Source organism: Solanum dulcamara, chromosome 12, assembly GCF_947179165.1.
Source record: "Solanum dulcamara chromosome 12, daSolDulc1.2, whole genome shotgun sequence".
NCBI classification, from domain to species: Eukaryota; Viridiplantae; Streptophyta; class Magnoliopsida; order Solanales; family Solanaceae; genus Solanum; species Solanum dulcamara.
In genome coordinates, this window is record NC_077248.1 from 3,515,110 (window position 1) to 3,537,775 (window position 22,666).

Sequence of the window (22,666 nt, forward strand, 5' to 3'; positions counted from 1 at the left end):
TGGGCAGCCAAAAGTGTAACTTCTCAAAAGAAAAACAAAAAGCTGTTTGGGCCTGATATTATACTAGTCCATGTGGATTTCAAACCTACAGGCCCAAATTCCTATCTAGCGGGTCACGCTGAGCCCATATACTGACCACCCTATTTAAAGATCCTTTCCGCCCTACTTTCAGAATTACGGCAGTCTTCTCCGGCCAAAAGTAGAAAGCTGAAAACACAGAGCGTTTCTACGTCTCCGTCTCTTTTTCCGGCGAAACTGAGCTTCTAGGTTCATTCTCTTATTTATCTCTTGCTGTGTATTTTTACATGATTCATTGTACTTTGCGCTTTTGGTAGAAACCCTATTGATTCGTTTGCTATCACTATATCTATTCACTGTGATTGAGGAAAGGTAAAAAAGCTATTTGTATGTTTTATCTGTGATTTTTACTAGTTTGTTTTTCTTACGCAGATTTTTTACGAGCTTATATGCATTAGTATTGACTTTCATCTAATAATGGTTTTAGAAATTTAGTCTGGTTTATGGAAGAAAAAGAACAGGATAATATAGTGTAGAACGTGGAATATATATAACTTTGGTGTTTAGGCTAGTTCGTAGCTTGTACACACCTCTACTGATCTCACAATAACCTGCTAATTCCCTGGTGACCTAGTGTTTTGGCCTCCTCTTTGATTTGAACGTAAAGCTTATGGTTCTCAATTTACTTTATTGACCACATGACCTGATGATTAGTGTTGAACTAATAGTTATCATTAGGGTCTTTCCAACCGCAAATATAGAATGTCGAATATATATAGCCATGATATCTAGGTTAGCTTGGACACACCTCTGTTAATCCTGCAATAACCTGCTAATTCCATGGTGACTTAGTGTTTTTGCCTTCTCTTGATTTGATTGTGAAACCTCATGGTTCTCAATTCACTTTATTGACCACATGCCACACCCTTGGGTGCCAGAGCTTGGAGTATAATTCTTGATAAGTAGTATAACCTGGAATAATTATCATTACGGTCTTTCCAACCCTAAATTGCAAAACAGGAGAAAACTAGCCCATTCATATTTTACTTTTGTCCTGCTGTTGTGTACTCTTTCATTTGCACAAAGTAACTTGCAAAATATAAATAAGTTAAAAGCAGTGGTTTGTGAAACTGTAAAATCTTAATGCTACCTTTGACACTAAAAATTGCTGCTGAATTTTTTTTTCACCCTTCTCCTTGTTCTCCTCTCATTTGGGAATGAACTTGACGAGTCTCGAAGAGAACTAAAGTTTACTGGGAATTGTCAGTTGTTTTTCTTCCCACCCCCTCTTAAATTAGAGGTAGTTGACTATTTGTAATATCGAAACATGTTCTTATAGCTTAGTTGTTGTGCAACATTTAAAATTTAATCTTAAAATGTAAGTTGATAAACAGTATGCTCCCTGATAGAAATCTTAATCATGGTATTCATACTTTTACCTTTTTCATTAATTCACTGATACGTGTTCTTCCCCTTTTCAGGAATGGCTTTCTTTAACAAAGCTGGGAGCATTCTTCGGCAGGCTGTTAGCAAGCAGCATATCAATCATGAAATCTCTGCATCGAAACCTTCAATTTTTCAACTTATTAGATGCATGTCTTCAAAACTTTTTGTTGGAGGTGCATGTAATTTCTCTTATGCTAAGCACAGTATTTGTAACGTTTCTTTTTATTTCTGCTGACTTCCTCAAGTTTGTTAATGTAGGAATCTCATGGAACACGAATGACAACACTCTCCAAGAAGCTTTCAGCAAGTATGGAGAAGTCATTGAAGGTTTGTCTAATTTAAAGCTATATGTTATTTGTGACTATAAAAGTCCTCTGTCATGCTTGTATAAAGTCTACAAATTTTCATTTAGAATCCTTGCAGTTAAAGCTGGACTTCTGCAGGTGTGCTTTCTCATGATCACATTCGTTTGCTTGCTAGTGCATGTTTTTGTTATTATGGAGATGGTATTTGCACATAATAAAGAGTGTCTGGGTAGAGTTTGAGTAATTGTGAGGAAAAGTATTTGATAAAGTTGGGAGTACTTTTTAGTGGATGTTCCTCAACACGAATTTCCAGGTGCTATGTAAGGATGACAAGCACACTCATTTTGTGCTCAAAGGAGGGTGTTAGGGATGGAGTGACAATTGTGTTGCTGATTGGACTTATCAAAAAAGTAGTTATATTTCTGGTTGGATTTAGTAAGTGAAGTCACTTAGACTAATGGATGAATTACTTCACCATTTTTTGTTTGAAACTGTATTATAATTCCATGAATGCTTGCCCATTCATATTTAGCCATGTGATCATATGACATATCTGTATACTAAGGCATGCGTCTGGACACTAATTTTGAGGTGGAGTTACTGAAAATGTTTCAATTCATTGCAGCAAGAGTCATTTATGATCGAGAGTCTGGAAGATCTAGGGGATTTGGCTTCGTTACTTTTAATGGTTCTGAGGATGCCAGCGCTGCCATCCAGGCTTTGGATGGACAGGTACGTTGGCTTCTCTTCACTCTGCTACTCCATGAATTAAAAAAAAAAACATGTGTTTCCTTTTGTATTTGGGTTTACATGATAAGAATATAACTTCAAAGGAATATTCTTTTATGGCATCTGACACTTTTATCCAGAAATATGCATGATAGAGGTCTGTTCAGGGGGATGGGAGAGGATTTATCTTTGGATATGCCTGTATGCATTCCATGCATTTCTGTTTGCTGGTTAGATTATGACTACTAGATTAAATGCATTTTTCAGGAGCTTGATGGTCGTAGGATTAAGGTAAATATAGCGAATGACAGGACAAGAGGATACAGCGGTGGTGGTGGCGGGTTTGGTGGTGGTGGCAATTATGGATCTGGTGGTTATGGTGGTGGTGGCAATTATGGATCTGGTGGTTATGGTGGTGGTGGTAATTATGGTGCCTCTGGTTATGGTGGCAGTGGCAATTATGGAGGCGCAGGTGGTGTTGATGCTAATGTTGCCGGCAATTATGGAAGCGGAGAAAACAGTTTCGGCTTTGGCGCAAGTGGTGATAACAACTTTTCAAGTGGTGATAGCTATGCTAGTGGAAACACCGAAGCTACCAGCAGCCAAGCAGATGTTAATAGCCCTGTTGATGCAGGTGAAAATTACAGAGATGACAATGTGGAGTCCAGTGATTATGCCGACAGAAGAGCCTAAAGGTTGCCTTCAAATCAATGGAAGATGACATCTCTTCCTTCCATCGTTTAGCAGTTCATCTCTTTCATAGTCTACCTTCTTCTCGCCTTAGCTATATTTCGACTTTCGTTTTTGTCGTTCATGGACTTGAGATTTTGCTTTTATTTTATACCGATTTGGTTGCTTAATTTTGGCAGTACAAGAGCCAAACATCGTGTCAGCTAAGCAAAAGTACTCTACACCTTTGGGTGAACCTAATTTTATAATCAAGTAGTTGTGTGTTTGGATGTATGTGTCGGAGCTGATAATTTTCTGTTCCAATTGGCAATATCTATTTCTGGTCTTTAACTACACCATTAATGTAGTCAAATGGTCATTTAATTTAACACGTGTAACGTATTTGTTGGGAATGTTAGTTAGGAAGCTATTCTTATTTCATGTTTTAGTCAGTATTCAATGTCTTACATTTGCTCTGTGTTTACTGATTTGTCCATGAAAGTCCTATCATTGTATGTTTTGTTTCAAAAATATCCCTCTCGACGACTTTTTAACTAGCTCTGACATTTGTCACCGTGAAACCATGTAGGTAAACAGAACGTTCAAATTTCCCTTTAAATTATCAAATTTGCTTTTAGGCATAATATATAAACATGTATTTTAAATTTAGTTTTTATGTTTGGACATTTTCTTATCTTTTTGTTAGATTCAACCAGGCATAGGTTGGGTCAGTCTACCTATTTAAAAAATTGATGGTCATTACAACTGCGTATTCGTAGTGAGTAAAGAATGTTAGGTGTAGCCTTACCAGTAGAATTAATGTTTCAATAGTTATGCATTTATAATTAATATAATCTAACTCATATTAAATATAAAATTAATATAATAATCGATTTAGGGGCAAAATGATAGGATGGATGGTTATTCTGGTCGTTATTATGCAACGTGAACCTCAATTAATCGAATTAGTAAATTTCAAATATTAATTGATTAAACAAAAAAGATATTTTAATAAAACACTAAAGGGTGTGATGTTATGAAGACATCCCTTCACCTTAACTAACGCCTCGAGTTCGAAGCTAGGAATGGAAAACTCTGGTAGAGAGCATTTTCAGATATTGATTCCAATTGTTAGAATCGTAAGTTTTGACAACAACAATAATTTACTCAATGTAACTTTATAAAATAGATTTGAAAAGAATGAATATACACAGACCTTATCTCTATCCTAGAGAAGTTTCAAATATCAATTAATTTTTATTTATTTTTAAATATCACTTTGATGGGAACCTACCAACTAACAATCTTCAAGTCTATGGATATTGATGATGGAAAATTGTTACATGCTTTGTTGACCCTTAGGTCTTGTGTGTTGGCCTCCAATTTGGACCCAGAAAATAAATGGTTGTTTGGCCACATAGTATTCACTTCTCTTCGAATATTTTTTTGGATATAGAATTGTAAATTCAAAAAGTTGTTTTCATAATTTTCACGTTAATTCACTCATAAATTTAAAAATAATTGTAATTTATCTTAATGTCCAAATACAACTTTACTTTTCAAATTGAACAAATACTATTGTTACTCCTATCAAATTTCATGATTCTTATATTCAAACGTCCATTAAAATTATGTTAGTAAAACACACGTTAGAGAAATGGGACCATCAATTTAGAAAGAACCACAAACTATATATTAAAATTTCAAAGTTGACTTGGAAAAAAAAAAGAATCCAACAGGAATTAGTCTTCCTAAATCACTAATAATCAAAGGAAAAAGCCAAAACACTAACTAATGCTTTTCAAATAAAAAACAGTAGTATATAACGTAGTGCTTAGGGAACCTTTTTTGTTTTGTTTTTGTAAGCACCAAAAATGTGATGGAATCGTGTTAAATACGCCTGAATATTTGGTTGAATTTTGAAAAAAATTGTTCTAAGTTAAAATTGATAATTACTACTAGGAAGATGAATTATATTGGACTATATGCAGTTGATATGGCAACAAAAAAATAATTAAAGATTTATGAGGAAAAGCATTAGATTTTATTTGAAATATTGAATCAGTTTACTTAATTTTTTAAAATTTATTATTAATAAAAAACTTAAAGGTAAGTTCTATATAGCAGTGGTTAGACCAACTATACTATATGAGATGAAATGTTGGTCTGTCAAGAACTTTCATGTTCAAAAAGTGAAAGTTGCAAATATGAGAATGTTGAGGAGGATGTATGAGCATACTAGGAGAGATAACATTATGAATAAAGATATCTGAAACAAGATAGGAGTGACCTCCGTGATGGATAAAACGAGGAAAACGAGATTGAAATGATCCCAGCATGTGTAAATGAAAAGTATAAATGTCTTAGTGAGGAGGTGTGAGAGGTTGACGGAAAGATAGAGACTAGGGGTGTGCAAAAATCGAACTGATCGATAAATCGAATCGAAAAAAATGTTATCAAGTTATTGTTATTGGGTTAATAATTATTTATTGGTTTAATAAAAAATAAATATTGGGTTGTCGGTTCAATATTGATTTTATAATATTGGGTTATTGGATAAACCGATAATCTATTAAGACTATAATAGTTTACTAATCTAATTTTTAGTTTTTTATTCATACACAAATATCAAACAAAAAATATTAATATAAATAATATAATAAGCTAATCACTATATTATACTATTTAGTATTTACCCTTTAAGTTTTGCCACTTTAGGTTCGACGGCAAGGATTTGCAAGTTGCTACAATGGAGGCTCCAGAAATCGTATATTTATTTTAAAAGTATTTTCTTATTGGTTAAACCGAAAACCGAACCGTTAAAGATCAAAAATCGATAAACCGAAAATCGATAACAAATATCTTATTGATTTGATTATCGATTTAGCATATTTAGAAATTGATAATCGATAAACCAAACCGATAATACTTAAAACCGAATCGAATCGATCGATACACAGAGACAAACCAAAGAAGTTTTAAAAAGTGGATTTATCGAAGACACGACCTTAAATAATACGATTTGAAGATTGTAGATTATGATATAAAGTTAGTTGATAGTTAAGCATGATAATGACTTCAAACATGACCACCTCATGATTTTGGACTTGAAATTTTTATGTTGAAGATCTTAAGTTCGAAATCCGTTGGGAATATAGTGTAGTTAATAAATACACAAAGGTAAGTGGAGAGTCGAAAAGATTCCCTAAGCACTCACTATAACCTCCTGTCATTCCCAAAACCCAACCTTTTTACTCCTACTTTCCTCTTCATTTCTTCCTTCTTCTTCTCCAAAAAAAAAAATCCCTAGAAAATTCTACATCAAATTCCAAGCAAAACCCAACAATTTTCTTTGCTTCTAGGTATAGTAATAATCATGGCAGCTGTGTCCGAAACCCAGAGTTCGTTCTTGAAATTGTGGGGTTTTTTGGCAGTTGTACTTGCTATAGCTGTGGCTGTGAAGGGGAATTCAGAAGGGGATGCTTTGTACGCTCTCCGCCGGAGCTTATCCGATCCGAGTAACGTGCTCCAGAGCTGGGATCCGAATCTTGTTAACCCTTGTACCTGGTTTCATGTCACTTGCAACGGAGATAATCAAGTCACTCGTGTGTAAGTCTTCAAAGTTTCCTTCTTTTTTCCACGTTTGGGTAATAGCGGTTTGGGTGTGCTTATATTAATCGGAAATTGGTCGATTTGTATGTTTGTGTTTGTTTTATGTATGTGGATACTCATAGGTATGTACATGGTCTAAACCTAAAGCAGTGGATTTGATTGAGTCTGCTATGTGAGGCTGGATTTTCTCCTTACACACAGTTAGAAATTTATATGACCGGAAAAAGAAAAATTGCTGAGTAGTGGAAGGAAATGGCTATAAATAGAGTAGTATGTAGCTAGAGGATTCATATAGTCAGTTGTTGTTGTTTTTGTTGTTGGTTTAGTTGATTTGTGAGTTTGAAGTTTGAATTGTTTGTTCTTATTCATTCGGGGCTCATGGAGATGGTAGAAATTTAAGGTTTCAGTTGACTTGCTAACTATCAAGTCTTTGATTTGAGATAAGTAGCAAAGTGATTCGTGTTTCCAAGTTGAAGAGCGTGTCTGTATTGCTTTTATTTAACTTACTCGAAGTTCCTGTCGTGATATGTATTGATGTTCTATGTGCTAAAGATGCAAACGTGTGATTCATTAATGATCTTTGTCCTTGTTATGTTTCTGATCTCATGTGGTTGCACCTTTTGTGTCTGTATTCTTTTGTTTAACTTACTCGAAGTTCCTGTCGTCATGTGTATTGATGATCTATGTGCTAAAGATGGACGCGTGTGATTCATTGATGATCTTTGTCGTTGTTATGTTTCTGGTCTCATGTGGTTGCATCTTTTATAAACATTTAGGAGATTTTGTCCGTTTTAAAGTGTGGCAAAGCCTTGTACTTTAAAATTAGTTGGTGGTGACCCAAAGTGAAGAGGGTGTCTGTATTACTTTTGTTTAACTTACTCGATGTTCCTGTCACTGATTTGCGTCGATGATCTATGTGCTAAAGATGGAGGCGTGTGATTCATTAATGATCTTTGTCCTTGTTATGTTTCTGATCTCACGAGGTTGCACCTTTTATGTCTGTATTACTTTTGTTAACTTACTCGAAGTTCCTGTCGTGATGTGTATCGATAATCTATGTGCAAAAGATGGGGGCGCGTGATTCATTAATGGTCTTTGTCCCTTTTATGTTTCTGATCTCATGTGATTGCATCTTTTGCAATTTTTTAGGAGATTTTGTCCATTTTAGAGTGTGACAAAGCATTGTACTTTAAATTAGTTGGTGGTGACGATGTTTGTGTATGGATTTACTGTTTTTTTTTAAAATGTTGGAGCAAGAATGGTCATTTGCTTATGTATTTTATAAAATCAAATTATCATTTCATTGACAAAATTTGGATGTTTATGATAGTTTGTATGCGTTAGAGTTCCATTTCCCGTATCTTATGTGATCTTGGAATGTCTGATGTTACTGGGTGGATTTTTATGTTGATTGATTTATAGTTGACACATAACAGATGATTTGTGAAGTTTGAATGAGTCACAGACTAGTTTATTGAAATGCAAGAAGCCTTGCTATTAGGAATTATGTACTAATGTATCAAGTGCAAAAGCATTGGATATGTAACTTGTAGGAAATGATTATCTTAACTTTCAATAGAGAATTCACTAATCTTGATCAAAAGAAACCTTGCTATTTGTGTTACCAAAAGCAAAAAGCACAAAAAGCTCTATATTCGTTGGGGCTTTAAGCTCAACATGCAAATAAAGCGTGGACATTAATTAAAAAGGCGCAAAGGGAGAAAAAATAGAAATATATATGCTCAGTCCAAGACTAATAATTATAAGCATGAATGATAAATCTATGAACAAAGAAATCGCAAAAGAATTACGATAAAGTGAAATATCAATTGTTTAGTATCACCTCTTTAGAAGAGTCTCATTGATAGGGAAAAGTATGCCTTATAACCTTGATGACAACACTGAACCGCACATTAAGAGAGGCGAAGCGCTCAACACATTTTGAGCTTCGCTTCAGGGCTTAAGTGCACTTTACACGCGCCTTTGACAACACTGCTTGCTATATCTTCGTTACCATGATGTCTTTCACATATTTAAAAACATGAGGTACTCAGCCTGACATTCCACGTGTACAAAGAATCATGTCAATTTCCAAACCGGAAGTTGTTGTACACTTGCATCTATCCTGAAAGGAACAGTAACTATAACCGACAAGCTTGTTTTTCTGAAATGAGCTTGTTTTGCCTAAGAACAAATTTCATGTCTCCTCCTATGAACTTATACTCTACTGATTTATGAAATAAGCTCCTCCCTGATGTATTCTCCCAAAAAGTGATGCAACTCAGAAGAGGAACACAGCTGTAGTTGCTTTATTTTTTCATTGTAATAATTACAAGTCTGAAATATCTCTCTGTGTTAATGTTTCTCCAGGGACCTTGGCAACTCAAAGTTATCTGGTCATTTGGTACCTGAGCTTGGAAAGCTTGAACATCTACAGTATTTGTGAGTAAATATTTGAAATCTTAAATTGATTTTCCATTTCTAGTCAATGACTCTATTTGTTTATAAGGAGTCATATCCATGATGTAATTGTTTGTTGCTTCAGGGAGCTTTACAAAAATAATATTCAGGGAACCATCCCTAAAGAACTCGGTAACTTGAAGAGCCTTATTAGTCTGGATCTGTACAACAACAATATTTCGGGGACAATTCCTACTTCACTGGGAAAGCTGAAAAACCTTGTTTTCTTGTAAGTTCTCCTTTGTGATGTTTCCCAATTCTGTTCCAGTAATGCGTACGTTTTACATATGAGGGGGGAGCAAAAAGAAAGCAAATATTCTGTTGCTTGCGCTACTCACAGAGTTCCCTTTTCTTCTTTGACCTAAATATTCAGTATCATTTTGACCTTAAATTAGTTAGTGAAGTCCTTAATGATATCTCCCCTCCCTCCCTTGCTGTATATACCCAAACACATCTGCTTGTAGTGAATGGGTTATAGCACATTCCTCTTGTTGATTGAAAGTTTCTTATCTGATCTATCAGGCGTCTGAATGATAACAAGCTAACAGGACCAATCCCAAGAGAACTTACTAGCGTTTCTAGCCTGAAAGTTGTGTAAGTTCATTGCTTTGCTTGTGTTAATATCATTATTCTGCTGCAAAATAGATTTGAAATTATGCACTCTTTCTTCCAGGGATGTCTCGAATAACAATTTGTGTGGAACAATTCCCACTTCTGGTCCATTTGAGCATATTCCTCTGAACAAGTAAGATTTCCTTGTATATCCTACCAGTATTATTGTCAGAATTGAACTGTAGGAGTATTGAGCAATGGTGCAATTAGTAATCATGTCTCTGTATGCTTTATTCTATTAACTTCACCTTTAAAAAAGACTACCAATCAAAAAGGGTATTCCTTTTAAAAAAAAACCTATCTTCTTGATTTGCTTTTATCTTAAGTTAAATTTGGGCTTCATAATAGGCAAATTATACCGGAAGCAATGACTTCTAAATTTTGTTTTGAAAGAAAACTTATTTGGAAAAGATTTGGATTTCCTCAATGACTTCTAAATTTGCTTTGAAATGAGACAACTTATTTGGAAAGGATTTGGATATGATGTGACCTTTTATTTCAGACTACACTTCATTGATTAGTTGAGAGGAATAACAACACCTAATTAAAGAGCGTGATATACTAACCAAAATAAGTTCTGGATTCCCAGTTATTTCAATTAGAATTGTGGATGGTATTAATTTAAGCTTTACACAAGACACCTTTAACTCCATTTACTTCAAACCCAAAGGAAACCCAACTGTATTTTGTTTTGTTCCTCTGGATATGGTAATTATATGTGCAATGCAAATCAATTGAGTCACGTCATGGTTACTTTTTCACTTTTTGTTTATTCCTTTAGCTCCTTAATTTCCTTGTTTCGACATGTACCTATATCAGATTCTGTTTGTTGTTTGGGAAAGGGTGTTGTTTTAAGCAAAAAAAGAAGTGGAAAAAATAAATAAAGCCAGACAAGCAGATAAATATTTTTAGTATATGTATCATAAAGCAATTGTTCTCTCGAAAATAGTCAAAAGACGCTACGTATTCCTGCTGGTGCCCATGTGTCATATGTGGTTCTTACCTGCATAGCTTTTGTACTATGACCAACAAATCCGTCTGGGGTTAACTCGTAGGACCAACCGCCTCTTTACCGTTCTCCACTTAAATACCAGGTTTAGTTTGCATGGGGCAGGGATCGAGCTTGTGACACAAGTCCCTCAACCTTTGCTACTTGAACTAAGTCCCAGGAGCTTGCATCATGTTTAGTCGTATACTCGTATACCATTGTATTCTTGTTGATGTCTTAACTCTGCGGCCATCTCCTATTGATTCCTATAAAAAGATACAGCATCCTAGTTGATTGTTTCTGATGAACTTCCTAAACTTCTAATTTGCAGCTTTGAGCACAATCCTCGACTTGAAGGTCCGGAGTTGTTGGGACTCGCTACCTACGACACCAACTGCTCTTAGAAACTTGATGAATAGCTTCAGAAGAAGCGCTTCTTTTGTGGAAGTTTTAACATATTCCCCTCCCCTGAACGTTGTTTATTGTTGTACTTACAGTGTGTCCAAAGTAGTAACTCTAAGCAAAAATATGGTGTATGTAGGTTATTACTAAGTCAATGAAGGTGTGTAAAACAATCTCTATACTGCTACCAACTGTTGATGTATTTCATATTTCAATGTCTAGTGAAATGGTTCAGTGGGATTAGAAAGGCCTATTTTTACTTCTGTTACACTGCTATAAATATGAATGGAACAATAACAGAGATTTTGATGGATGGATTTGCAAATTGAAGTTATGCAAAGACTAAAGTACTAGCTTGTTCATTTGCTGCAGTTCATAGTCTAGCTTGATTAAGACATAACCGTGCCAATGTAGTACTATCAATTAATTTGATTAGTACTCCAACATGCCATGAAGGAAACTTCTGAAGATTTCTTTTTCCTTTTTGAAAGCTAAACTTATGACATACAAGTCAATTAAAATATCAAAATAATTTTCATTAAGAGCTGAACATTGGTTTTTTTGTGTTTGTCAAAAATTTGAACAATGAAAATAGATGGCGAGTACTTGATCGAATTTATCAGGTCATGTACTTATGTCGGGGTATGGATCAAATAATAAATATTCATATTTAGGTGGTCTACAAGCATCGACCCAATTGTATTGATCAAATAATAAATATTCATATTTAGGTGGTCTACAGGCACCAATCCAATTGTATTGATCAAATAATAAATAGTAAATTTTACCAAAATCCTATAGTGATTTTCTTAATTACACTTTATTCCTACTCTTTTAAAAATTATCCAAAATTCCTTTTTTTTAGTCACTTTTAGATACATCACATACGTCCTGATACATCACGTAAAGTGATGTATTTGATCGATACATCACGTACAGTGATGTATCAGAAAATAGGAGAAAGTAGGGATTTTTGTAATTTTTTCAAATGGTAGGGAATTTTAGAGAATATGATAAATTAGTTGTGTATTTAGGTAATTTTTCCATAAATATTCATATTTAGGTGGTCTCCAGGTACCAACCCAATCAGTTGGTTATGAAATACTATTAGCTCTATGTGTGTTATCAACTTATCATAATACCATACCAAATGAAAGTAGATCGACTTTTGTTTCAATCCTGAAAAGGTGCATATCTTGCACGGATCTTCTTCCATAATGGTACGGAATAATATTATCGTTTTTATTTAATTAAAAAAAAACAAGAATAGAATTATTAACTCTTGCATTACGCCCATTCATTTTATACGAATGTGTTTGACTGATCATAGATTTAGAAAAAATTAAAGACAGACTTTTACCATATAAGCCAGTTATATATGCAAAGTATCAAAATTATTCTTTTAAAAGAGTGAAGGTAAAAGTTCCACTTGTTTTTTCATATTCTCTCATTAAAAAATTGAATTTTTATATCAAATATGTCCCCAACATCCAATAAGTCATGTCATCAAGCATAAAATGAAAGTTAAGATTAAATAGTTTAAACGAAGAGAAGTGTATCAATCTTTTTGAAATAAATTAAAAAAGAAAATGTATAACGTAAAATAGAACAGAGGAAAAATTATACATGGTATATCTTGTTTTTAATGTATATGCACAGTATGCAATGATTATTAATCTTTATGTAAAAGTCCATGTATAACTTTGTCCGCAAACCAAATGACCTCTTATAAATGCATATCCAAACAAGAAAGCTTAAAAGATCTAAAGAAGTGAAGAAAACAGCAAAAAGAAAGGCAATGAGTCTTGCTTGCCATTACTTTCAGGATAACAGTCAAACATAAACTGTTTCATACAAAAAATTACAAAATCCATATACAAGTTTAACAAAACCTTTTCTTTCAACAATCTCCAAAAACTGCTGAAAAGATGGAAAAAAAATATAAGAAGAAAAGAATGCTTCAAGAAATCAAACCAAAACTCATTCTTGAAGGAGTCCATTTCACAAGCCACTCCAAACCATGCAATAACCCAAGCTTCTAATGCAATAAACACAAAATTGTAAACCAACTTTTACTGCTTTTGTCAATCTTCCTGAGCATCTTCATTCTTTGTCGGAGTCGCTTGAACTTGAATCAGAGCTTGAGCTTGAACTTGAACTTGATCCCGTCTCGTGGGATTTGACTTTCTTGCCTTTAACATCAGATGCACTAGGCATATCAACAGCATGATCTGCTTTTTCAGCTGTTAATGTCTTTGCTTCTTTTACTACAACTTCATGATCACCTTTTCCAGTTTCACCACCAAAATCAGGCACATCTGATCCCCTAACACTCGATTCCATATCATTGGATGAGTCTGCTCCACTTGGCTTCACTTCTGCTAACTCACCTTCAGAAGTGGAGTACAGGGGTTTCTCCAGATTTCCTTCCAAGACTTGTTTCAAAGCCAAGTCTGTTTCGACATTTCGTGAATCTGAAGAAGCTCCTATGTCTTTGGATTCCCCAGAATGCTCATCACCACCAACAGAATCATGACGGATGAGCGTCTCATCATCAATCTCAGAAAGTTTTTCATGATCCAAATCAAAATATTCAGTTGGTCTTGTTTCAAGAATTGGTAACTGCATATTGCGCGTCACGCTTGACACTTCGAACACCGCTGTGCTATCAGAACTCCCAGATATTTCAGTTGCTAGCTCAGCGTTAGGTTGCTCAAGAACATTCGATTTCTTCATTTCTTTCTCAGATATTCTTCTAAAGATCATGTCAATATCTTCAACTGTTTCTGCTACCGGCACTGGCATTTCAGAATCTTCCAGCGCTGAACTTGACACTTCAGCTGCAGCTGTAACGTTCCCAGATTTTTTGGTTGCTAGCTCAGCATTAGGTTGCTCAAGAACATTTGATTTCTCATCTATTTCTTGCTCAGATATTTGCCTAAATGCTAAGTTAATATCTTCAGCTGTTTGTGCTTCCCGTACTGGCATTTGAGGATCTTCCAGCACTGATCTTGACACTTCAAACACCACTGCATCGTCAGAATTCTCAGATTCTTCAGTTGTTAGCTCAGCATTAGGTTGCTCATGAACATTCGATTTCCCAGCTATTTCTTGCTTAGATATTTGCCTAAATGCTAAGTTAATATCTTCAACTGTTTGTGCTTCCAGTACTGGCATTCCAGAATCTTTGTGTACTGTACTTGACACGTCAAACATCGTTGCATTGTCAGAATCTCCAGATTCTTCAGTTACAAGCTTAGCATTAGGTTGCTCAAGAACATTCGATTTCTCTATTTCTTGCTCAGATATTTGCCTAAATGCTAAGGTAATGTCTTCAGCTGTTTGTGCTTCCAGTACTGGCATTCCAGAATCTTCCTGTACTGAACTTGACACGTCGAACAACGCTGCATCTTCAAAATCCCCAGACTCTTCAGTTGCTAGCTCGGCAAAAGGTTGCTCAAGAACATTCGATTTCTCACCTATTTGCCTAAATGTTAAGTTAATATCTTCAGCTGTTTGTGCTTCCAATACTGGCATTCCAGAATCTTCCTGAACTGAACTTGACACATCAAACACCACTTCATCGTCAGAATCCACAGATTCTTCAGTTACAAGCTTAGCATTAGGTAGCTCAAGCACATTTGAATGCACTATTTCTTTCTCAGAACTAATTCTAAATGCAGACTCAATATCTTCAATTGTTTGTGCTTCAACCACTGGCATTTCAGAATCTTCCTGCATTGCAGAATCCCCAGATTCTTCAGTTACAAGTTTAGCATTAGGTAGCTCAAGCACATTTGAATGCACTATTTCTTTCTCAGAACTAATTCTAAATGCAGACTCAATATCTTCAATTGTTTGTGCTTCCACCACTGGCATTTCAGAATCTTCCTGCATTGAACTTGACACGTCAAACACCCCTGCATCGTCAGAATCCCCAGATTCTTCAGTTACATGTTTAGCATTACGTAGCTCCACATTTGAATGCACTATTTCTTTCTCAGAACTAATTCTAAATGCTGACTCAATGTCTTCAATTGTTTGTGCTTCCACCACTGGCATTTCAGGATCTTCCTGCACTGAACTTGATACTTCAAACACCGCAGCAGCGTCAGAATCCACAGATTCTTCAGTTACAAGCTTAGCATTAGGTAGCTCAAGCACATTCAAATGCACTTTTTCTTTCTCAGAACTAATTCCAAATGCTGATTCAATATCTTCAATTGTGTGTGCTTCCACCTCTGGCATTCCAGAATTGTTCTGTACTGAACTTGACCCTTCGAACACCACTGCATTGTCAGAACTCCCAGATTCTTCAGTTACTAGTTTAGCATTAGGTATCCCATACACATTCGAGTTCTCTATTTCTTTCTCAGAAGCACCTCTAAATGCTAACTCAATATCTTCAACAGTTTGTGCTTCCAGCACTGGCATTCCAGAATCTTCAGCATTATATAGCTCAAAAACATTGGATTTCTCCATTTCTTTCTCATAAACTTTCCAAAACGCTGACTCAATATCTTGAATTGTTTGCACTTCTAGTACTGGCATACCAGAATCAGCTTCCTCTTTGACTATAACTTCTTGAGGCACTTCAGTCACTCCAGTTTGAGTAGATTTTGCATTTGCTACCTGAAAGACAGAGTTGGGAGGTTCAGCTATAGGCATATCCAGAACTATCTCTTGAGCATCCAAAAGTCCAATATCACTATCCTCAGGGAGCCCTCCTTCAATTAATCTAGCATCAACAGCATTGTGAACTTCTCCTTCAGCAAATTCTGCATGAGATGCATCAATATGATCAATAATGCTCATTGCAGAATTTTGAACTTCTGAAGCACACTCTTCTTCTTCGTGCTTATCAATCTCTTCAAATGTGGATGCATTTAAAATCTCAGGGTGCAATGGAAACTTTCTTTCATGAACTTCAGCACAGGCCTCTTCAGCAACTTCATGAGTGCCAGAATCAACAGTGTGGAATGCAGACAAACCCTCTCCAGCAGAGTCGATTCGTCTCTCAAATTCATTCTGGTTTGACGCCAACTCGTTGATGCTAAAGTCACCAACTGTATCTAATTCATAGAGAAATGCCTCATCAATGTCCTCGATACCATCTGTTTCTTCAACTATATATTGCTCATCATGATGGAAATCAGCAGCTTCTGGTGGCAATACATAGTTTTCCAAGACTTTGATCTGGTTATCATTTTCCTCGAGGATCATGTTCTTTAGACCTGATAGACCAGCACCTCTTGGGGACTCAACAACCTCATGCAGATTGGAAATACAGACGGGAGTACGTGGGGAGATGATAATAGGAATTCCATTATCAAGGTCATGGATTTCTGAAGCATTCAAGGTCTCAGTGGTGCTTGCTTCCTCAATTGACTCAACCAGGATAGCTGGTGGCTCCTGATTATCAGAAAAAGACGCACTTAGACTACCAGGATTGTTTCCCAACTAGAAGCATTGAAAGTAAAGAAGAACGAGAAGGGAAGAAATAAATTAACTTGCCAATATCACAAGGACGACAACAATTTTTTGATGCATGACTTCAATAAGATAAACGATAGTTGATCCTATCACAAAATTAAACTTCTAATGTTCTTTATCCACCCCCGCCCCCACCTCACCCCGAAAATGTAAGACTTGCAAAGTGACAGTTAAAGCAAAACCTGAGAAATGTAACCAGGCACGTCTCTGATCACCTTGGCATGATGCAATCACCAGTCCAATTATTTTGACATGATGTAGTAGTACATGCAAATAACCAGGAGTATATGCTCGTCCAGATGATGTAGGATATTAATAGTACGTATAACATGGCCAAATTACAAGTAACCAGCAGCAATTCACTCATCCAGATGATGCAGGATATCAATAGTGAGTGTTATACAGCCAAATTACAAATAAGCAGCAGCAATTCGCTCGTCCAGATGATGGATGATATTTTGATCAAATACACAATATTATTCATAGCCAATTAATTAGTACTTCTATCACTGACTGTCATCCATAATTAGATTTCGACATTCTAAAGTTCATTCACATTTGTTTACCTTTAGAGGTAAAGCATTTGTGCAAAATATGATTTATCCATAATTCCATATTGCATTTTTGTCAAGTTCAAGGTTCATTTATCAAACTGTGAAGTCAAGAGCAGGATATCAGTAGCAGTATGTTACTTCTTCTGTGATAGATCCAGATAAATTTTAGCAATCTCGAGTAATTTTGTTCTTCTGGTCAATCCTTAGTTTCAATTAGTATGGAAACAGGTCTAAATTCTGGCTTTTACTCCTCTTTCTGGCTTTTCAAATGCATAGTTTATAATCCAATTTGCTTAAAAGATGGCTGAGCTTCCTTTTGAAATCTATAAAATTCCCCATCTACTGTCACGCTGATGTCGTGCGACAGAACATTTATCTGGAATTTAATATAGATGGAAAATTGCATGATTTTGAAAATCTATGTTTCAAAGGTTTTTTGGCTTTGTACTCTTTTCTTCTCTCAAGGTTGGGCCACATAGATATGACTTGGTTTGACACAATATGCCCCAAAAAATTTAGGCTTGTAGTTTATCCTCCAACATGAAACATCTATATCATGTAAAACATGCCAACATGGGTACCAGACTATTGTTATACTATTATAGATATCTAAGCTGCAGTTTTCTAATGCTATCAGTTCAATAATAACAATAACATATCCAGTGTAATCCCAAAAGTGGGGTTTGGGGAGGATAGAGTGTAGGTAGACCTTACCCCTACCTTGGAAGGTAGAGAATATGTTTCCAATAGACCCTCGGCTCAAGGAAAAACATTTTAAAGCAGGTCGGAAAAAGAAGTAGCGGAAGTGAAGAAGCCATAGCAAAGTACTATAGAAAGCATGACAAAGCATTCTGAAATCAGTTCAAGTACAGTAAATTATGTGTCTTTGCCTTTTTATTTGGCAAATCAAGTAGGTATATCTTTCTTTTTATCCATAGCAGCAATCACGCATTTAAAAATAAAAAGTTAACCAGCTTTCGATTTTCTCATATCAACCCTCGTAAATGAGCTATGATATATGAAATGAGAAATAATGAAGAAAGAGAAGTTGCATAAAAGGAAATGCATAGAAAAAGAGAAATGTGGAAGGAATTGCTTACCTTTACTTCCTGATCCTCTGATTGTTGTTCATCAATGGATTTGTCTGAGTATGCCAATTCTTCTTCACACTGAGAGATGGACCTCTCTGTAGAAGCATATTGATATCCAACAGAGATCTGTGTTTCATCCACTTCACTCAGAGCATCAGTAACCGAACTTTCAACGGCATTAGATGAGGGAAGATCATGTTGTTCAGACACTACAGTTTCTTCCTTCTCAGTCACATCCTCCACAGATTGCCTCTCCAAAGAAGGCATAACTGGTTGATCAAGTGGAACCTCTGCGATCAGAGAACGCTGTTTATCACCCATCCGATGAATGTTTTGATGGTCTGAGGACGTTGAAAGGGATTCAACAGTGTGGTCTACAGCAAGTTGAGACACAATATGGGTATCTGCATCAAATCTTGAAGAAGAAACTTGCTGTTGTGCATGCTCAATAGTTCCTTCTTTATACAAAATATCTTCGTCTGCTGATGATTTCGAGTCAATAGACGCCTGACCGACGACCAACTCAGGCACCGGAAGGGCATTTGCACCGCTAAAGACTTCATCATCTTGAGAAATCTCCGCCTTTGCAACATCAAGCTCATTTTGGCATACCACCTCCCTTGACAGAAATTCTTGGTCATTTGCTAGTGCCAAAATCTCTTCATTAGTTGGAAGGGATTTTTCAATGTACTGACTATTTTCCTCAGATTCCCTCTCTACGAAAGAAATAGTTCTTTCAACCAATGTAGGAGGAAACCCTGGCTCAGATTCCACATGCTGTTCTGAAGAAAACGAGGCTGAAAATATGTTTTCCCTAATAGCAGAAGGACTGGAATCATAAATAGGCTGTTCGCGTGAAGTATGATCCACTGAAGCGCCCATGATGTGGAAATCTGGTCGATCAAATGAAGCTTGCCTGGAGATCCCATTTTGTTCAACATGTCCCATTATCTCCTCGAAACTTGATCTCAGTTCTCCTTCTTTATCAACAAAGACCCTTTCACTCACTTCTGCCAACGACGAGGAGCTAGATTGACTACTGTATCTTTGATAAGAAGTCTCTGGCTTGGATTGAATTTCGGTTGGATTAAGTTCCAGCGCATTGGTCACTCTTCCTTCCTGGAGCAAAATTTCTTCTGCTTCATGATGATTTTCCACAGTTCCCAGCTGCACTAAAGACTCTACTTCTTCGGAGGATTGACTTCCATGTCTGACATGCTCAGAAGCATGCTCTGGCTCCTCTGAGATATGTTCATCCATGAGGTTTTTGCATTCCAGTTCTTCTTGATCAAGGCTTTTGTGTCTTAGCTGCCCTTCAATGAGGTTACTGTCTTCCAGATCTTCAACTGAACTTAGTGATTCTGTTTCGGGAACAGAACTCACCTTCGAATCACTAAGTTCGCTAGATTGTCTTTGAAATGGTGAGTAGCTTGTTCCCTCTGCAGCCATTCTCTCCGGAACAAAATAGGGTCTCAAATGGATATCTGGCTTGTCTTGCCTGTTCAGCCCAAAGAGTGAGGGTCTTACGATAAAACTTTCATGCCTCCGGAAAAGCGGATCCTTTGCTTGAAATGTTACAAAATCTTGTTCGTCCTCCATCAGATCAGGTTTCTCTTCACTTGAGTCATAAGGAAGATCAAATGGATTTCGCCTTGGTACTAAAACCGATGGAGCAGACCCCGGGATTGGTGGCAGTCCAAGGTCATAGTTATCATTATGAGCATCAAAAGGATTGTTTTTTGCTGTAGAAATGGACGGGATGTTGAATGGAAGATCAGCACTTTCCAAGTCAATCAAATTCTTTTCGGTCATCATCAGCCTCATTTTCTTCAGTGCTCTTCTTCTTGCCATAAGATTCTCCAACCGTTGATTCCTTTCGGCCTCGGAGCTTCCCAAGTCAATTAGATTCTTCTGATCCTCCTCTGTCCATGTAATAGCTGACTTACTTATATCTTCCTCGTCTCGCTTTCCTTCTTCATCTTCACCATCTTCATTCTCGTCGTCTGCAACTTCTAGCTCTTCTTGATTTTCAACACCATCATCGGATTCGTTATCACTCTCACTGGTCTTACCAGAACTATCCGAAGCAGCATCAGAACCATCGTGCAACAAACTAAGATGCTGAGGAGTGTCTTCATCCAAAAGCGGGTGGAGCTCATGAAGCATTGGAATAATGTCAGCCATTGAAGCATCTGGAGAAGAGCTCTCAGCTCGATCAGACTCCGAATCAAAAGACTCGTCATCCTCCTCCTCCTCCTCCTCCTCTTCCTCCTCCTCCCTCTCCTTTTTCCAAGGGGAACCAGGAAGAGAATTAAGATTCACCCTTTTAGAATCAAAGGAATCTGATCTATCAATGTCAAACTCAATGCTCTCATTATCAACCGTTGGAATGGGAGAGTACCGACTCTCCATAAGCTCCACATCATCATGTTTCTCTTCACTCTTTTCACTGTTTTGCTCATAGAACTCCCTTGCTGCTTCCTCAAAATCTTCATCAACCGTTGGAATCGGAGAGTATTGACTCTCCATAAGTTCCTCATCACCATCACCATGTTTCTCCTCATTCTCTTCATAGATCTGTTCATAAAACTGCCTTCCTGCTTCCTCAAAAACCCCATCCCCAAATTGAAAATCTCGAGACCTTTCCTCAAGTAGAGGGGAAAGATCATTGATCTTATCAATCGACTGATCTACGAGGTCCCTCTCCGTATATCTCTCCACATAGTAACTATCTTCAGCAGTCTCAATATGAGTAGTATCATATAATACACCAGTTCTCAGAGGTACTATATCATGACTACTTGTTTTTTCCTCCCTTTCGATTTCAGGTATATTTGGCTGACCAAAACTTAGTAAAGTTCCAAGCAAAACAGCAGTACAAACAAGAACTGGAGATGCAGCTAACAATATTGAAAACAGAAATGGGAAACATCTGTACAAAAATGCTATGAAACACAGCATACTCACAAGAAATGGATGATTTAACACTGTAACATAACATCCTTTAATCGAAAATATCAAAATTCTCCTCATTTCAACTCCAATCTCTAATAATCCAACACCCATCTTTTTTTTCTCACTATAAGAAACTACTCAAAACTTAAAAACAAATATCAATTTTACAGAAAAACAACTTAATCCCCTTATATCAACTTACCAAGAGCAAGAACTTCAAAGTTCCAAACTGCATCAAAAAAATGAAAAATACACATTAAAAAAATCAATTCCAACACAACAGAAAAACTAAATAAAGAGGAAAATGTGAAGAAAAAAAACACTAAGCTTTTCTTGAATTGAAATAACAAGAAAAAAATTACAACACAACTAAAGAACCAAAGAAAATATGAAAAACCCCAATAATCAAGATTCATACCAGCTCTTTGAGTACAGATCAAAATCAATTCTCCACAAACAAAAAAAACCCAACTTTCGTCTTCTTCTTCTTCTTTTTTCACCTCAGCTAAAAGTCTGCTATTTTGTTTAGAGTTTTCAAACTCATAAGCTAAAAACTAAAGAGAAAATAAGGTAATCAAAAGAAGTAAAAAAAAAAAGATAAAGGAGAAAAAGAAAAAGTTTGCACCTTTCTCTTTCAGTCCTCTTTTCTTTTTTCTTAACTTTCGGTTCTGTTCTTGAAATCCCACCAATGGGACCTTCATTACTTATCTAAAAAATCAAATAAAAATTGAATCTTTTAATAGCATAGACTTTTTTTTTGAATAAAAAATATCAAGAATTTTAAATTTATATGACCAACTTCAATTAATTGAAAGATTATATTCCATTTGGAACTTGAAAGTTAACAGACAGACATGCCACTAGATTAATAATAGTAATATAATTTAGACAGCTAAGTGGGGGTGGATTTACAGTGCAAAAGGAATGATGGAAGAAGTTGTTTTTGCAGTTTTTTGAAATAGTTTAATATTAACTTTTGAAGTGGGGAGGGATGAGGTAATCATTCCTATTTCTTGCTTTTTTGATTAAGTTAATGTTGATTAATGCCTGTCAACAAGACAGGAACATAAAACTTTCACAGTATTTAAGGGCATCTTGTCTACCATGTAGTTTGAATGGCAAGATAAAAGGGATAAGAAAAAAAAATTATTTATTACTTTCTTTATTCCGTGATACTTTTTATTTTTCGAGACTCAAGCAATTTAAGTTTGATCGAAAATTTACGTATGGAATCTCGGAATTTTTTGAAATGAAATTTATATATTTGTAACTACGTAAAAAGTACTATTCCTTCCGTCCATCTTTACTTATCCACTATACTATTTTGTGATG

The 22,666-nt window shown here is 35.9% G+C and overlaps 3 protein-coding genes across 3 annotated transcripts; 2 read left to right on the plus strand and 1 right to left on the minus strand.

Annotated features, from left to right (window-relative positions):
• Window positions 1-177: 177 nt before the first annotated feature.
• LOC129877343 (glycine-rich RNA-binding protein 4, mitochondrial-like) lies at window positions 178-3,459 on the plus strand. The gene is made up of 5 exons (XM_055952836.1): window positions 178-267; window positions 1,500-1,637; window positions 1,723-1,791; window positions 2,395-2,501; window positions 2,766-3,459. The coding sequence occupies exons 2-5, from the start codon at window positions 1,502-1,504 to the stop codon at window positions 3,189-3,191; spliced, it is 738 nt and encodes a 245-aa protein (XP_055808811.1). The 5' UTR covers window positions 178-267; window positions 1,500-1,501; the 3' UTR covers window positions 3,192-3,459.
• Window positions 3,460-6,322: 2,863 nt separating this feature from the next.
• On the plus strand, window positions 6,323-11,488 carry LOC129875886 (leucine-rich repeat protein 1-like). Its single transcript, XM_055951112.1, has 6 exons — window positions 6,323-6,776; window positions 9,150-9,221; window positions 9,325-9,468; window positions 9,762-9,833; window positions 9,913-9,984; window positions 11,171-11,488. Exons 1-6 carry the CDS (start codon window positions 6,544-6,546, stop codon window positions 11,241-11,243), a joined length of 666 nt encoding a protein of 221 aa, XP_055807087.1. The 5' UTR covers window positions 6,323-6,543; the 3' UTR covers window positions 11,244-11,488.
• Window positions 11,489-13,031: 1,543 nt separating this feature from the next.
• On the minus strand, window positions 13,032-22,001 carry LOC129877495 (uncharacterized). The gene is made up of 3 exons (XM_055953004.1): window positions 21,753-22,001; window positions 18,389-21,563; window positions 13,032-16,653 (listed from the first exon to the last, which is right to left on the minus strand). The coding sequence occupies exons 2-3, from the start codon at window positions 21,443-21,445 to the stop codon at window positions 13,345-13,347; spliced, it is 6,366 nt and encodes a 2,121-aa protein (XP_055808979.1). The 5' UTR covers window positions 21,446-21,563; window positions 21,753-22,001; the 3' UTR covers window positions 13,032-13,344.
• Between the last annotated feature and the right edge of the window lie 665 nt (window positions 22,002-22,666).

Coding starts and splice junctions, on each gene's coding strand:
- LOC129877343 (XM_055952836.1), top strand. CDS start 1,502: ATGGCTTTCTTTAACAAAGCTGGGAGCATTCTTCGGCAGGCTGTTAGC. Junction 1,638..1,722: donor TTCAAAACTTTTTGTTGGAG/GTGCATGTAATT, acceptor TTGTTAATGTAG/GAATCTCATGGAACACGAAT. Junction 1,792..2,394: donor GTATGGAGAAGTCATTGAAG/GTTTGTCTAATT, acceptor AATTCATTGCAG/CAAGAGTCATTTATGATCGA.
- LOC129875886 (XM_055951112.1), top strand. CDS start 6,544: ATGGCAGCTGTGTCCGAAACCCAGAGTTCGTTCTTGAAATTGTGGGGT. Junction 9,222..9,324: donor CTTGAACATCTACAGTATTT/GTGAGTAAATAT, acceptor TTGTTGCTTCAG/GGAGCTTTACAAAAATAATA. Junction 9,985..11,170: donor GAGCATATTCCTCTGAACAA/GTAAGATTTCCT, acceptor TCTAATTTGCAG/CTTTGAGCACAATCCTCGAC.
- LOC129877495 (XM_055953004.1), bottom strand. CDS start 21,445: ATGGGTGTTGGATTATTAGAGATTGGAGTTGAAATGAGGAGAATTTTG. Junction 16,654..18,388: donor CAGAGGATCAGGAAGTAAAG/GTAAGCAATTCC, acceptor TCTGATAATCAG/GAGCCACCAGCTATCCTGGT.